The sequence below is a fragment of the Hippopotamus amphibius genome, chromosome 2 (assembly GCF_030028045.1).
Source record: "Hippopotamus amphibius kiboko isolate mHipAmp2 chromosome 2, mHipAmp2.hap2, whole genome shotgun sequence".
In the NCBI taxonomy this organism is placed as follows: domain Eukaryota; kingdom Metazoa; phylum Chordata; class Mammalia; order Artiodactyla; family Hippopotamidae; genus Hippopotamus; species Hippopotamus amphibius.
This window is the reverse complement of record NC_080187.1, coordinates 142,196,442-142,212,592: the sequence shown is the minus strand read 5'-3', so window position 1 is coordinate 142,212,592 and position 16,151 is coordinate 142,196,442. Positions and strand designations below refer to the sequence as shown.

Sequence of the window (16,151 nt, the reverse complement as noted above, 5' to 3'; positions counted from 1 at the left end):
CCCGGCTCACGTGTTCCTTGTCCTCTGAGTGCAGGGTAGTGTCCACTGACACCCGGCTCAGAGAGAGGAAAGAAAAAGACGAGAGGAGGATCCAAGGGAGTAGAGAAAATATACAGCCACTTTATTGCTAAAAATGCATTTTTCAAAAGTAAGAGAGTCATTCTGAAGAGATGGAGGGTCTCATCTTTGGGGAGGGGGCTGAGTAGCAGCAGGCGGGCAGCCCTCACTGGTCTCGAATTCTCCTGGAGACTCGGTAGAGCTCCATGGTTGCCCTGGCGTCTTCCACCGAGTTGTGTCCCAACACGCTGTCCTGCAGACACAGGTACAGAGTGGGGACTTGGGGCCGAATCCAGGTGCCCCGTGTGACCCGGGCCTTCCCTGCTCACACCCTGACTTCCAGGGCTGAAGTGGGGCAGTGGGTGTGTCTCCCCAGGCCCCTGCCACCCTGGACTCAGCAGGTGGCTGGAGCAGGCCTGGCTCCCCCGTTAGCAGGAGCCCCAGGCCCCGGCCAGGCCCAGAATCCAGCATCCTGAGGGCCAGGCTGTGCCCTCCAGGGGCTTCCAACCCGCTGGGTGGGGGCGGGGCCCTGCAGACTTGGCCTCCGACCCAGAGGGGCTGAAGCAGTTCTCACAGGGAGCCCCGGGGCCCTGGGGAATGTGGACACAGGTGCTTCTAAAGCGCTCCTTGCTCAGCACGGTGAGAACAGGGCTCTTCAGGGAGTCGAGGTGCTGACACGCTGTCCTCGGTCCCCGGTACCACCAGCCCTTCTGAGGGGCCCAATCTCAGGCCCACCCCCTGCCTCCCACATGTTCCTGCCCCCCCAGCCAAGCCGCCCCCACTCCTCAGGCTGGGGCTCGGGCTCTCCCCTCCCTGGGCCGCCTCTCCCGCCTCCTCCACTAAGATGCCCCCTTCACCCCCCACTCAGACCCAGTGTCCTGCCTGCCCCCCATCCTCCGTCCCTGCTCCAGGACACCTGCCCTCCCCGCTGTGGACACGCCCCGCAGATGTGCTGATGGGCAGGTCATGGGCCACCCTCCCTTCAACCAGGGTTCTCAAGGACGGGCTGGGCCTTGCTCAGGTGGGTCCACAGCCTCTGGTCCCGCCTGGCCCAGAGCAGGCGCTTCTTAAACATCCGTTGAGCTGGAAGGGCCCACGTGTGGCCGCAGCCCCTCGTGTGCAGCCCGCCTCCCGGGTCCTTCCGCCTGGGTGAGCTCCCAGCCCCCAGCACACGCCTGCCCCCGCCTGGGCCTTTGGGGGTCCCTGCTCGCCTGTGGCTGCACGTGCTGAGGAATGAGGGCCCCCGGAGCAGCGTGATTTTGAAAACAAACCAACACGCCCTGATTGGGTGCCGTCCCTGCCCCTCCTCCTCCCTCCACCGGGCTTCCTGGGTCAGCTCTCAGACCAACGCCCCGCTCTCCTTCCGGGGAAACCCCGCCCCCTCACAGCACACAGCCTCTCGGGGCTACCGGGAGGCTGAGCATCTCTGGGAACAAAAGTTTGCTCTGGAGCCTTTGGGGGGCTTCACAGTCCCGGGAGGAAGGCCGGGCCCGCAGAGCCCGCAGCCCAGCCCCGGCCTGGGGAGCGGGCGCGCCTCACCTGGATGCACCGCCCGAGGAGGCGCTGGCTCAGCACGCGGAGGGAGACGCGCCGGCAGTGCAGCAGGCCGGCCTCGCGCCACAGCAGCCTGTCGGCGGCCGTGTCGTAGATGGCGTAGTTGCTCATGTTCTCCTTCAGCGCCTTGAAGTCGTGCTTCAGGTCGTGACCCACCACCAACTTCCCTTTCAGGAGCTGCAGGATCTGGCCAGAGAGACACGCACCCCACACATCACCCAGGGTCCTTTGGGTGGGTCTGGGACAGCTTGGTGCCATCATGGGGTCTGGCCGGCGCAGCCGCTCCCCGACTTGCTGTGTGACTCTGAGCAAATCACCATCCCTCTCTGGGCTTTGAACATATATATCATCCATAAAATGAGGGTACTGGACCAGGCCCTCCTCACCTTCAACAGTTTAGTTCTGCGCCCAAGGCCCATCTCAACGCCTTCAGTGGTTTCCGTGTCTAATAGCAATGGCCATGGTCCCATGAGCCAGGACTCATTTTGTACACCACATACATGTCATGTAATCCTTTCAACAACCCTCCTGTGGCAGGTGGAATAATGACCTCCCAGTGATGCCCTCGCCCTAATCCACAGGGGCTGTGAAGATGTCACATGGCAAAGGGAAATTAAAGCTCCCGATGGACTATAGGTTGCTAATCAGATGACCTTAAAATAAGGAGAGTTCTGGCTGATCCAGGGGGGCCCAGCATAACCCCAAGGTCCTTATATGTGGAGGTCAGAGAGCTCTTCATGGGCTGCCTCCGGCTGTGGAGGTGGAGGAAGGCACTGAGTCAGGAGCAGGGGCCGCCATAGAAGCAGGAAAGGGCAAGGAAACGGCCGCCCCTCCAAAGGCTGCGGAAAGGAACACGGCCCTGCTGACACCTCAATCTCAGCCCAGTGAGACCTGCATCAGACTTCTGAACCACAGAACTGTAAGACAAATTTGTGTTCTTTTAAACCACCGAGTTGGACTTCTGTGGTGGGGCAGTGGTTAAGAACCTGCCTGCCAATGCAAGGCACAGGGGTTCGATCCCTGGTCCGGGAAGATCCCACATGCCGCAGAGCAGCTAAGCCCGAGCACCATAACTACGAGCCTGCGCTCTATAACCCAAGAGCCACAACTACTGAGCCCACGTGCCTAGAGCCTGTGTTCTGCAACAAGAGAAGCTACTGCAATGAGAAGCTGGTGCACTGCAATGAAGAGTAGCCCCCGCTCGCCGCAACTAGAGAAAGCTCTTGCGCAGCAACAAAGACCCAACACAGCCAAAAATAAATAAAATAAATAAATAAACCATTACAATTTTTTAAAAAAAAATTCACATTTGCCTTTTAAATAAATAAATAAAAAATAAACTACTGAGTCTATGGTTTTGTTATAGCAGCCATAGAAAACCCATACAGCTGTGAGGGAGGGCTGTATTTAAGTGAATTTTGCAATTGCAAAAAACTGAACCACCAAGAAGTGGAGTAATTTTTTTCAAGGTGACTCTGATGATTTTTAAATATTTGCAGATTCCTTGACATTCCTCTCAGAAAAGGTGGCATCTGGGACTTCCCTGGAGGCGCAGTGGTTAAGAATTTGCCTGCCAGTGCAGGGGACATGGGTTTGATCACTGGTCCGGGAAGATCCCACATGCCTCGGAGCAACTAAGCCCGTGCGCCACAACTACTGAACCTGCGCTCTGGAGCCCATGAGCCACAACTACTGAAGCCTGCGTGCCGAGAGCCCATGCTCTGCAACAAGAGAAGCCACAATGAGAAGCCCACGCACTGCAACAAAGAGTAGCCCCTGCTTACCGCAACTAGAGAAAGCCCGCATGCAGCAACGAAGGCCCGGCGCAGCCAAAAAATATATATATACACACATACTCTCTTACCCTCTGTTCTAATAAACAGACACTCCCATTCTTCTTCACTTCTCCTCATCTCCACCATCATTTAAGAAAGAAAGAAAGAAAGAAAGAAAGAAAGAAAGAAAGAAAGAAAGAGAAAGAAAGAAAGAAAGAAAGAAAGAAAGAAAGAAAGAAAGAAAGAAAGAAAGAGAGAGAGAGAGAGAGAGAGAGAAAGAAAGAAAGAAAAGAAAAGATGGCATCGAATTCCCCTCACCTTGAATATGGGCCGGGCTGTGTGACTTCTGATCTCTCTATGAGGCCAGTGTCCCAGGAGCCCTGAGTTACCCTGAAGCCGCCACGCTGGTAGCTGAGGTAGGGAGACGTGCCCTAGGAGCCCCAGCACCGGCCAGGGACAGGTGGGTGAGCAAACCCTCCCGTGATTCTAATCCCAGGCCTGCTAGGTGCCTGCGCTGACCAGCTGCCCAGATTGTAGATGCCTGAATGACAGAAACATTGACATTGTTTGGGGCACTAGGTTTTTGGGGTGACGTGCTAAGTGTCATTAAATAACTGGGACAGTCACACAGCTAATTCGTGGCAGGGCAGCCCTCAAAGCCAGTGGGCTGGCGCCAATGCCTGCGTGTCACACCATGCTCTGTGGAAAGAGCCGCGTGCTCCAGGCCTCCGTCAGCCCAGCGGTCAAGCTGCGGAGGGCAGCCCTGAGGGCACGGCAACCCTGTGCCCTGCACGTGTGCCCAGGCTTCCATTCTCACCTCCTCTCCCACAGTGGCCCTGTGGAGAGCCTTAATCGCTGGCCACACAGGTGGGTCACCTTTCCTTCCCTTGGCTGCCACTGGGGAGGATGGAAGGCGGTCCTTGGGGTGAGCTGTACCAGGCGCTGGCTGAAGGGCAGCTCAAGGCCACCTCAGGCCCACCTTGGGCAGCTCTCTGGCAGCCTTCATCTCTTCCTCTGGGCCCCAGGAAGGAGCCCTCTGGATGGCAAACATCCTCCCGTGTCCTGCTTCTGCTTCTAGTGGCTTCCCCAGACATCCCATAGGGCCTTTGACTTGCTTCCCCTTGTGGCCACTTTGCGGAAGAGAAGCTGAGGCTCCAAGAAGTGAGGTGAGCTGTCCATGGTCAGAGCACTGGAGGCAGGGTCCGTCCATCCACCATCAATAGGCAATGTCACCAGCCTGCCCAACCGTTACTGTGGTTTTGTTGGGGGCCTCCTCTGGACAGACCCCCGTCCAACCTGGGGACTGGGGCAAGTGCACTCGAGGAATGAAGCTTGGCCACTCCTGAGGGACACCAGCGTTTGTCACACTTGGGCTTAGGAATCACTTGGTAATTTTCACCAAAATCTGGATTTAGATGCAGGATTCTGCATTTCTAACAGGTGGTGCTGATGCTGCTCGTCTCGGGGTCCCCCTGAGTCCCCGCCCCCCCACGACCTCAGAGCAGCAGCTCCAGGGGAAGCCGACATGTGGAAGAAAGGGCTCCTGCCGGCATGCGGAGTGGGGGGGGGGGGGGGCGGGGTAGAGGCACAGGGCCTGGGAGGGTGGCCGTGCCCGGTGGCTGTGGGTCACATGCCTTTCCTTGCTGACATCCTCTATGTTTCCAAACAATGGGGCCTATTTTCCTGTCTGGGCGCTGACTCAGGCCCAGTTCACACAAAGCTCTTAGGGGACTGTGCCAGCCCAGAGTCAGCCACAGCAGCCGGTCCCAGGCGTACGAGGGCCAAGTCATCGTGAGGTAGATTCCTGGGAAACGCATCACTTCCTGAGTCCAAGGGTCCCGGTGGAGGGGTGGGGGGGTGGGTACATTCAGGACCATGGGACTCATCATGAGACAAATAAGAAGAGGTGGACAAGCAGGAGGAAGGAAGAAGTAGGGAAAGGAGGAAAGATGCCAACTCTTCAGGACAAAGATGCCGGGCACCGGGCAGGGAAAGGCCACGGTGACTTACTGTGTGGTCTCAGGGAGGTCAAAGACTGTCTCTGGGCTTCAGTTTCCCCATTTGTAAGGTGAGGGTCTGGAGAGGTGAGGCTCCATGGACTTTCTGAGGCAGGGCTGGGAGGGAAACCCAGGGTGGTGTGGGGTGCCGGCTGGTGGGGCCTCAGGGCTGTGTGACCGGCTGGCTGCGGACCTGCCCTGAATCAGTTGTGGTAGATGAGGCAGATGTGTCAAATGCAGGCATGAGGCAGATGTGTCAAATGCAGGGAATGGGTGCTCGGATTCCTGGAAAGAACTGGAGTGGGTGGGGAAGAGGGACGTTCATCCATCTGGTCTCATCGCCTGGCACTGGGCCAGGTACTTTCCTCACCTCATCCTGAGGCCTCTCAACAAGAATATTCTTAGCGTCATTTTATAGTGGAGTGGCTGCAGATCAGAGAGGGTAAGAGGCTTACCCAGGTCACACAGCTGATGAGCTGATTGCTGAGATGCGGTGTCCAGATCTGCCTGACCCTGTCACTATTATTACCACCTACTGAGGACCTAGGGATTATATTAGCATTATTAATGTCAGAGTGGAAATTAATAACCTCCACTGCTGGGCCCATGACGGCACTCAGTGAAGATTTCTGAGTTGGGACTATGGCCCCAATGAGGCAGGGATTGTCATATCATCTTATCAACAGGGAAAGGGGGTGCCAGTGGTGTGTACCCATGTCACACGCTGGGAAGTGACAGGCCCAGGTGCAGGTGTCTGCCTGCATTCTCTTTCCACTGTGTTTTCCCTCTAGTCCACGTATTTGCCAGAAGGACCTGATCAGAAAAATCGCCTGGGATCCTTGTTAAAAATGCAGAGGGCAGGGCGCTACTCCAGACCTGCGGAATCAACATCGCCAGGGGAGGGGCGTTAGCAAATGTTCCAGGGTGTTCTTCCCATCAGCGGAGTTTGGCAATCCTGGCACTGATACCTGTCCAGCCCTTCAGAGCCCTCTGCTCCCACCATGCATCCATCCTTCCATCTGTCCGTTCATTCATTCCTGGCTGCCAGGAGACGCCGTGATTGTAAGGGACCCTGAAGAATGTCGCCCTTGTGGAGGCCCAGGTCCCCTACCGTCATCTTCAGGAGTGGGCCTCGTCCCCCTCTTTCCTCCGGTCCCCTGCCGAGCTCTCCGGATGTCCTGCCCCCAGCTTCTGTCTGCTTACTCTGGGGTAAACCTGGGTGACGAAGTCATCCTCTTTGATCTGGCTGAGCCCCAGAGAAACTTGCCAGGTGGCAGGGCCCCAACAGGGCACTCCGACTCAGGCAAAGGCTATGGCCCTGGGACGGCTGAACCCACTCCCTGTTTACAAGCTATTTGTCTTCATTTCTGCTTCCCACCTAAACCATAATACCACACAAGATTCAGCTTCTTTATTTGCAAACTAACAGTGTCATGATCGTTCCCCAATCCCAGTCATGGGGTGGATGCTACTCACCATACTGGGTTAACGTTAAAAGAGCAATTACTTACAAAAATGAGTTACAAGTTATTGACAATTACTGTTAGATTAAAAAATGAATTAAAAGAGCATTGACCTGTCAGGTGAGCACCCTGAATCTGAGCACTTGGTAGCCTACCTTGCTGCGTTGCTGTGTGTCCTTAGCAAGTCACTGCCCCTCTCTGGACCTCAGTCTCCTTCAGGTTCCCTCCTATGCTGACAGTCTGATTTGTGGGGCTCTCCATAGAATGGGGTTCTCAACCTTGAAACTGTTAATATTTGGGACTGGATACTTCTTTGGTGTGACTGTGTGTCCTGTGCATTGTAGGATGTTCAGCACCATGCCTGGCCTCAAGCCACTGGATGTCAGTAGCAGCCTTCCCCACCTCACTTAGGATAATCAGAAATGCCTCCAGATATTGCTAAACATCCCCTTGGGGGCAAAATCCACAGTGCCCTGAGAACCACTGTCCTGGATGACAGACCTACAGAAGATAACAAGGCAATTACGTTGCATTACAAAAGCAATGTAATCCCATTACAAAAAATAAAAAAGAGAATCTCAGTGCCTTGTGGCCACATTGCTCCTGGGTATCCTGGGTGGACTTGGGGGCTCAGTGGCTTCCCGAGCCCACCTTGCTTCTATGGCCTGGTCTTTGGCTCACTGCTAGCCGGGCCCACTTGCCGCTCCCATGAGAGTAAGAGACAGGTTGGTGAGCTGCCTTTGAAAAATGCCTGCAAGAAACCAATGCCTGTTGAGCCCTAGACTCACCTAAGAGGTGTCACTTGGCCTGGTGGGGTCTGATAAATGGCTAACAGGGTTCTTCCCTTTGGGAGTCTCCCAGCAAATCTTGGGGCCTATGAGCCTGGTCTTTGGGATTAAAATACTGAGGATGATGAATGAGGTCAAGGTGCCTTAGTGTCCTCATTCATGAAAACAAATGATGGCGGTTGCCTCATACCATGGCTTTACTCCTACACTATGCCAACACTGCCCTTAACATACACTGGGCACTGAGCATTCACAGCGCGCATTTACACACTTTGATCACAGGATCAGAACATCACAGAGCAAGCCTTGGGGCCAGAATTTGAGTATCTGCTCCACCCCTTTCTTGGACAGTTTGCTCAGCCTTGTGCCTCAGTTTGCTCATCTATAAAATGGGATGATGATACTAGTTAACTACCTCCCAGGGTTGTGGTGGGGAGTAAAGATAAGTGGTGTATGAAAAGTGCTTAGAACAGGGCCTGGACATGATGCTGGATACACCTGTGCTACTTCATCATCCCTGTGTTACAGAGGATCCTACTGAGGGGCACAGAGAGGTTCAGCAACGAGCCGGAAGACACAAGGCAAGCAGATGGCAGAACTGGACCCACATCCAGCCAAGTCTAAAGACAGTGTGCTAAGAGTGCACATGCCCCAACTAAAGATACTGCATGCTGCAATGAAGATCCCGCGTGCTGCAACTAAGACCTGGCGCAGCCAAAATAAATAATAAATAATAAAATAAATAAATAAATATTTTTTAAATAAATAAAGGCAGTTGCTTGCTCTCTGCCCCCTGAACTATTCATGTATTATTGCATCTTGACAGCAAAGGCCAACACGAGGGCAGAGGCAATTCTGTTCCACGCAGCTGTCAGAATTCCTGTATTGCGAAAATCAATTCAACTCCAACCCCACAAACATTGTCAGGGTACCTTCTGTGTTTGAAGCCCAGTATCCAACCTGGAGCTGATAAAGTACATGGCAGGAGCTGTGGAGCTAGGCAAGCTCTACATTGTGTGGGCTATGGGAATTCCCTGGCGGTCCAGTTAGGTTAGGACTCCGTGCTTCCACTGCAGGGGTCACGGGTTCGATCCTTCGTCAGGGAACTAAGATCCCTCATGCTGGGTGGTTTGGATAAAGCAATCAATCGATAAATTGTGTGGGCTATAGCAAGGAGGGTGAGACCCCTGGGGGTAGGCTGGGGAGGAGGGGGAGGAAGTGGGGCAGGGCATCACACAGGACTCCTCTGGCCGGGGCCTGCCAGAATGGCAGTATTTCTAGGGGAAGGGATGGGGGATGGGAGAGGGTAGGGTTGGGGCTGAAGCACAGCGGGCAATGGCTGAGCTGAGAAAGAAGGCAGGAGAGGTAGGTAGGTGGGGTTTGAGGGACCATGGACATTGGGTTAGAGGGGCCTTAGGCAGTGGGGAGCCTTGGAGGCATTTGAACCCGGAGGGGTGGGGGGATGGGAGTGGGGGCTGTGATCTGAGCCAGGCCTGGGGTAGTTTCTCTGGCAGCAAGGTAGGAGAGGTGGGCAGGGGCATACCTGGTGCAGCAGGCAGAAAGCAAGGGCCAGATTCTAAGACTGCGGTTTTCAAGGGAAGTTGGGAAGTGGACTGGATGTAAAATTTGAGTTTCGGACTTGTTCTCTCCACAGGCACATTGATGACCATCAGGCATGAGCCAGGCACTGTGCTTAGGGCTACAGACCGCATCATGGCACCCAGCCCACACAAGGCATCTGTACCCAGCCCCCTTCACAGATGAGAAAATTGAAGCTCAGAAAGTTTCAGTAACTTGCCAAAGTTCACACAAACCAGTGAGTGAAGGAGCAGGAAATGTGAACCGCGGATGTGGTTCCAAAGAGCTGCTCTGTCGTCAGATCCCTGCCTCCCTCCTTGAAAGGCTGTCAAATGCCTACTCTGGGCGTGTTACACACTGGCAGGGCCTGGCATAATCTCCAGCTGAGAAACAAAAGCATTTCTGGCACCAAGTCTGGATGAGGACCGAGGTATCCCAACTCCCAAGCCAGTGCCTGAGGACATCCAGGGAAGTGCAGTTCTTCCCTGCCCTTTCTGCCACAGTGAGGGGAGGGAGGCTGGGGAGGAGAAGAAGGGGTGGCGCCGTGCTGCCTGCCTGACTACACAGTGGGGATCTGGGTGTGGGCAGCTCCGTGCAATGTTCCTGGGCCTCCCACTGGCCCCTGAACAAGCCCACCTCTTCTACGTGTTGCCCTCCCCTTCTTGGTGATTCGCTTTTGTTCTCCTCTGTCCTAATGTTTCCTTCTTTCCAATTCTCTGGGTGCTACTGATGACTAAGGCCCTTGGAACTGCTCCCCAGGGGCTCTGGCTCTTCTCTCTGCTGCCATGTCTTTCCTCACTCCCATCCACCCTCCCTAGCACCCCTGTTCAGGTTTCCGTGACAGTGGTTTTGATTCTGCCATGCTCTTGCTCAAGAATCTTCAGTGGCTCTCTATGGCCCACTGAGTTGCATATGCAGACTCTTCCCATGCCTTCGGCAAATAGCACCAGCTTCATGGAGCCTTTCCAGAACCACCCTGATGTACTGTGCCCCCTCCTCAGGGCTCCTTACTATCCTCTTAGTACCTCTAGAACACTGCTGTCTAATAGAACAGTGCTGTCTAATAGAAAGAAACATAACGTGAGCCACATATGTAATTTTAAATCATTCAAAAGCCGTATTTAAAAAGGTAAAAAAAATAGGTGGGACTTCCCTGGTGGTGCAGTGGTTAAGAATCCACCTGCCAAGGCAGGGGACACAGGTTCGATCCTTGGTCCAGGAAGATCTCACATGCCGCAGAGCAACTAAGCCCGTGCGCCACAACTACTGAGTCTGCATGCTGCAGCTACTGAAACCTGTGCACCTAGAGCCCATGATCTGCAACGAGAAGCCACCACAATGAGAAGCCTGCGTACCGCAATGAAGAGTAGCCCCTACTCACAGCAACTAGAGAAAGCCTATGTGCAGCAACAAAAACCCAACGCAGCCACATTAATTAATTAATTTTTTTAAAAAGGTACCATTCATTAAAAAAAAAATAGGTGAAATTAGTTTTAATATATTTTATTTAACCTAACATATCAAAAATGCTCATTTATAGATATAATCTATATTTTAAAATTATTGAGGTACTTTATGGTTCTTTTTTTATTCAAGTCTTTGAAATCCAGTGTGTGTTTTACACTTACAGCACATCTTGGTTCAGACCAGCCACTCTTCAGGTGCTCACCAGTCACACATAACTGGTGGTACCCTTTTGGATGCACAGCTCTAGCAGCATTGAGCCTGCCACAGTCTAGTTACCTGAACGTGTGTGAGTTAGGGTGGAATTGTACTCCCCCTCAAATTCATTTGTTGAAATCCTAACCCCAACCACGTCAAAATGTGACTTATTTGGAAATAGGGTCATTGCAGATGTTATTGTTAGGATGTCATAATGGAGTAGGTTGGGCCCCTGACAAGTACAACTAGTATCCTTATGAAAAGGGGAAATTTGGTTACAGAGACATGCACACAGGGAGAGTGCCATGTGAACAGGAAGCTGGAGGTTGGGGTGATGTTTCTCCAAGCCAAGGAATATCAAAGACGGCAAGCAAATTGTCAGAAGCTAAGAGAGAGACACAGAACAGGTTTTCTTTTGCAGCCTTCAGAAGGAACCAGCCCTGGGACATCCCTGGTGGCACAGTGGTTAAGAATCTGCCTGCCAATACAGGGGACACGGATTCCATCCCTGGTCTGGGAAAATCCCACAAGCCGTGGAGCAACTAAGCCCGTGCGCCACAACTACTGGAGCCCATACTCCACAAGAGAAGTCACCTCACTGAGAAACCCATGCACTGCAACAAAGAGTAGTCCCCACTCGCTGCAACTAGAGAAAGTCCACGTGCAGCAATGAGAAGAAGAAGGAACCAGCCCTGCTGATACCTTGATCTGGGACTTCCAGCCTCCAGAACTGTGAGACAAGACATTTCTGTTGTTGAAGCCACCCACTTTGTGGTACTTTGTTTCAGCAGCCTTGGCAAATCTCTCTTTAGTTCAAGAGAGCTTCAGTTTCCTCATCTGTAATATGGGGACAGCAAGGAAAGTATCCTAATGGCTAACGGTTTCTGAGCACTTATACAGGCACTCTCTCCAGGCCCTTTTTCAATCCCCACAATAATCCTGTGAGATTGTTGCTGTTACCACCCCCATTTTCTTTTCCAGGTGGGGATACAGAGAGGTTGAGGAACTCATTCAAGGTAATTTAGCAGGTAAGGAACAAAGCCAGGATTCAAACCTGGACCTCTCAGCTCTGAGCTAACAGCTCCCGAGGATGCTGCTGGAAGGCTGTTTTGTGAGGCGTGAATGAGCTCCTGGATGGAGCTCAGGAGAGCATCCAGTGAGTAGCCAGTGCTCACAAAACAAAGTTTATGGGGCTTCCCTGGTGGTGCAGTGGTTAAGAATCCACCTGCCAATGCAAGGGGACACAGGTTCAATCCCTGGTCTGGGAAGATACCACATGCCGCCGAGCAACTAAGCCCGTGCACACAACTACTGAGCCTGTGCTCTAGAGCCCTTGAGCCACAACTGTTGAGCCTGCATGTCACAACTACTGAAGCCCACCCGCCTAGAACCTGTGCTCCGCAACAAGAGAAGCCAGTGCAATGAGAAGCCCCCGCAACGCAACGAATGGTAGCCCCTGCTTATCCACCATACACAGCAATGAAGACCCAGTGAAGCCAAAAAATAATTAATTAATTTAATTAAAAAAAAGAAAACAGTGGCTATTGTTGTGGCCTTATCTCTGGCACCTAAAGCCTGGCACATGCGCGGTGTGTGGGATTGAGGTGAACCTCAGTTCTTTATGAACTTCCCCAAGATGAGTTCACCTTCCCAGAAATGACTAACACTAGTGCCACTTCTAGAGTGCTTAAGTTTCCTTTCTTCTAGTGATTCAGAGAAACAGAAAGTAGACCAGAGATGTCACAACAAGCTGGAGGGCAAAAGGATGGGAGACCTTGGGGCAACACGCCCACCTCTCTGAGTGGATGGCCTGTGGTGGGTCTGGGAGCGAGCGCTCCCTAGGCTCAGCGGGTTCTGGCCTGTCCTTCAGGACCGGGAGGGCCCCCAGCCAAGCATTCAGCCAGTGAGGGCCTCCACCCAGGACCTGTCTCCCATTTCCCCTGCAGGGCTCCTCAGAGGCAGCCAGTGTAGAGGAAAGAAGGAAGAATCTAGCGCCCACATCAGTGTTCAGGGAATAGCAGGCAGGACTCAGTTTCCCCATCATAAGACCAGCAAGGTGGACCAGATGCCCCGAAGACTGCTCCCAGATGTCAGTCTAAGCTTGTCTGATGGCAGGAATGTGATGGACACACCAATGGGTTTCTCACGTCCTGGTGCTCCCCACGCATGGGTGTCAGGGAATCTGACATGGCTGGGGTCACAGATCACAGGTCCAGCACGCAGGGGACGTGCCGAGGAAGTGTGTATGTGTGTAGGGGTACACGTGTGTTGTCCGGGCTGGTACATGACCCTTCACTTACCTCTAGTCTGGCCACGGCGAACGGGGTGGCCCCCTCCATTTTCTGAGCCGTGATCCCGCTGACTGGGGTTCTGTAGTCGCTTATCTCGCCCTCGGGTCGGATGAACTTGTCGTACAGCACGGTGCCGTGGTAGTCCACGAGGCTGCAGCGAGCCAAGCCGCTCTCCCGGAACGGCCCGAGCCCCACCATCTCGCAGTCCATGGCCACCACGTCCGCGCTTCTCGCCATTTTCCACCGGGACCCTCAGATGTGCTGGAGACGGGGCGGCAGGAGGGGCATCACGCGAGGGCCAGCCGAGGCCCCAGGCGTCCTCAGCCACCTCCCAACCAGCCTACACCCTCTGCCCTGCCCTTTGTCACAAACACCACCTGGCACACAAGGAAGCTGGCCTCTTGCCACCCAAACCAGCTTCTTCAGCCGGCGGTCCCAGGGCCTCTCTCTGGTCCTGCCTGGCAGCCTCAGGACCAGGATGCCCCCCCCAGCACCTCCCCTGACCAGCGCTACCCCGGAGAAAGGCCTTGAACCCACCATCCTGCCTCCCGCTCTCACCTGCCTGCCTCTCTGGTGCCCTTCCTCGGCTGCTGCAGTTGCTCTTAGCAGTGACTCATCTCTGACTTCAAGCCGGGAATCCTGACCCTGTTTCAGTTTCTAGTTTGTTATCAAGTGAAGTCAGGGGCGGGAGGCTGGGCACGTAGGCTGGGCTGCTTCATGTCCTCAGGCTGCCTGCAGGTGGGGAGCTCAGTGGCCTGAGTCAGAATTGAGGAAGCTGGCTGGCTCTGTGCCTGGGTGTCCCACATCTGCCCCTGCCCTCCACCTAATCGCTCAAGCCCTCCCCCTCCTCAGATGACGCAGCTGATGTGGATGGAGTGAATTGCAACATCTGTCTTTCATCTCTCACCCTCCGCCCGGGCCCAGGGAATGTCCCACAACTCTCAGGGCCGCAACAAATGTGACACTCTGTGAGGTCTTTTTTTTTTTTTTAAATAAATTAAGTAATTAATTTGGCTGTGCCAGGTCATTGTTGCGGCACGTGGGAATGTTCGTTGTGGCTTGCAGGTTCTTAGTTGAGGCACGCAGGATCTAGTTCCCTGACCAGGGATCGAACCCAGGCCCCCGGCATTGGGAGCTCGGTCTTAACTGTTGGACCACCAGGGAAGTCCCTCTGTGAGGTCTTTTATGGGGAGAAGGAGAGCTGGCTCTTGGGACACTGAGCTTATTGATTGGGAAGGGCAGGAGCAAGTTGGGGGCGAGGAGGGCTAGCTCCCACCGCCAACCCAGAAAAGGCAGGGAGGGAGCCCTACAGCCTCCACGGGCTCAGGGATGACTCAGAAATGGTCACCTGCCCTCAGTGGGCTCTGCCTCCCGCTGGGCTACCACCGTTTGTGGACAAGGAGAAGCAGGCCTGAAGGGAGCCCCCACCAGCCCAGCCCTATTTCCTAGGGGCTACGCTCTCCCAGGCTAGAACTCTGACCCCTAGAACAATGCCTGACACATAGGGAGCGCTCAACATTTAGTGAATAAATGAATGAGTTACAACCGGGGCAAAAATAGAATCAGCTTAAATGAGGAAATTGTCCATTAGATGCTGTGGTGAGTTGAGGGCCGCATCTCGCCTCCTACCCCAGATCCACATGTCTACAAGCTTTGAGCTGTCGAATCTGACTACCCCCAGTTGTCACAAAGACTTGTGGCTTGGAAAGAAATTTCCCCAGGTTCTTGGTATTTTCACCAAGTGACATCCAGCTTCATTTAACAGACCTCGAAAAGAAAACCAGATACTGAAATATGTTTAAAGGACAAGGCATTGTTCCTGTTTGTTGTTCAACTGGTTTAAAGTCTGTGTTAGAAGAGGTTGTTTTGGGTTCCCATTCTGAATGAGCAACTTTTCCTTGAATTTAGACTGTCGGAATTTTTTGTTTCTCAAATGCGTAAAGGATTGTTATCCTGATTTAGGGGGAGATGAAGCAAAATTCCCGTTACTCTAAATGAACTTGTGTTGAAAAATTAACCCCCTAAAGATCCAACTGGAGGTTTCTGTTTCTACAATCCCCATAGAACCCCATGCACCCCCTGGTGATCCACCCACATCAACATCCCAGCTGCAGGTCTCAACCCGCCTCCACTGGCCTCCTCAGGACTCAGAACACGTACCCGCCCCTACAGTTCTTTTCCCCACAGGTCCTGAGCCTGCTCTGTGGTCAACTCCAAATGTGCATCGTCAAGTCTTCTCTGCATTTCTCCTTTTCTACCCACACCCTACCCCAGTCCTCATATGCCCCCCCACCTCCATCTGCATGCCCTGCTCTAAATTATCCTTCACATCTTACCAGATTACGTTTTCTAAAATCTAATCTCGTACACTGTTTGTCACGGCACTTTGCTCAAGAACCTAGTGATTTCCTGCTGTCCAATAAAAAAAAAAAATCACACCTCACTTTGCAGTGCAGCAGCCCCCAAGACCCTCTTACATCTGTGCCACCTGCCTTTCCAATCTCATCTTGCGCCACTATCCAATCTAAGACTTTTTTTTAGGTTTAGACCTAAATTCACATTGACTCCTTCAAATGAGATCAGTCATACCTTAATTCACTCATCTCATGCTAGGCCTAGGGCTATCAGGGGTATAGTCAGGCCTAAGCCTTCAGGTCAAGGAGATGGACAGTCACGCTACAAGGTCAGCCCCTCTCCCGTGCCTTCAATCAGCACCCCCTTCTCACCTTCCCATCCACTGGCTTTTTCTCTGTCTCCAAGGCCTGGGCACTTGCTCTCCCCAGTCTGGAAAGCTCTTCCTCCAGGTTATCTAACCAGTTTTCTCCCCTTCCCTCACATCTCCCACCAAGGCCTTTCTTGATCTCTATTTAAAACTACACCCCCATCCCCTGCCTGGGTTTCTTCTGGAAGAATTAGCGCCATCTGAGATACCACGTGTTGTACTTGTTCACTTACTGTTCCGCCTCCCACGTGTCTGGCTCGCTGT

The 16,151-nt window shown here is 53.4% G+C and overlaps 1 protein-coding gene across 1 annotated transcript; it reads right to left on the bottom strand.

Annotated features, from left to right (window-relative positions):
• On the bottom strand, positions 1–13,814 carry ISG20 (interferon stimulated exonuclease gene 20). The gene is made up of 4 exons (XM_057724461.1): positions 13,724–13,814; positions 13,175–13,426; positions 1,597–1,797; positions 1–310 (listed from the first exon to the last, which is right to left on the bottom strand). Exons 2-4 carry the CDS (start codon positions 13,400–13,402, stop codon positions 224–226), a joined length of 516 nt encoding a protein of 171 aa, XP_057580444.1. The 5' UTR covers positions 13,403–13,426; positions 13,724–13,814; the 3' UTR covers positions 1–223.
• Between the last annotated feature and the right edge of the window lie 2,337 nt (positions 13,815–16,151).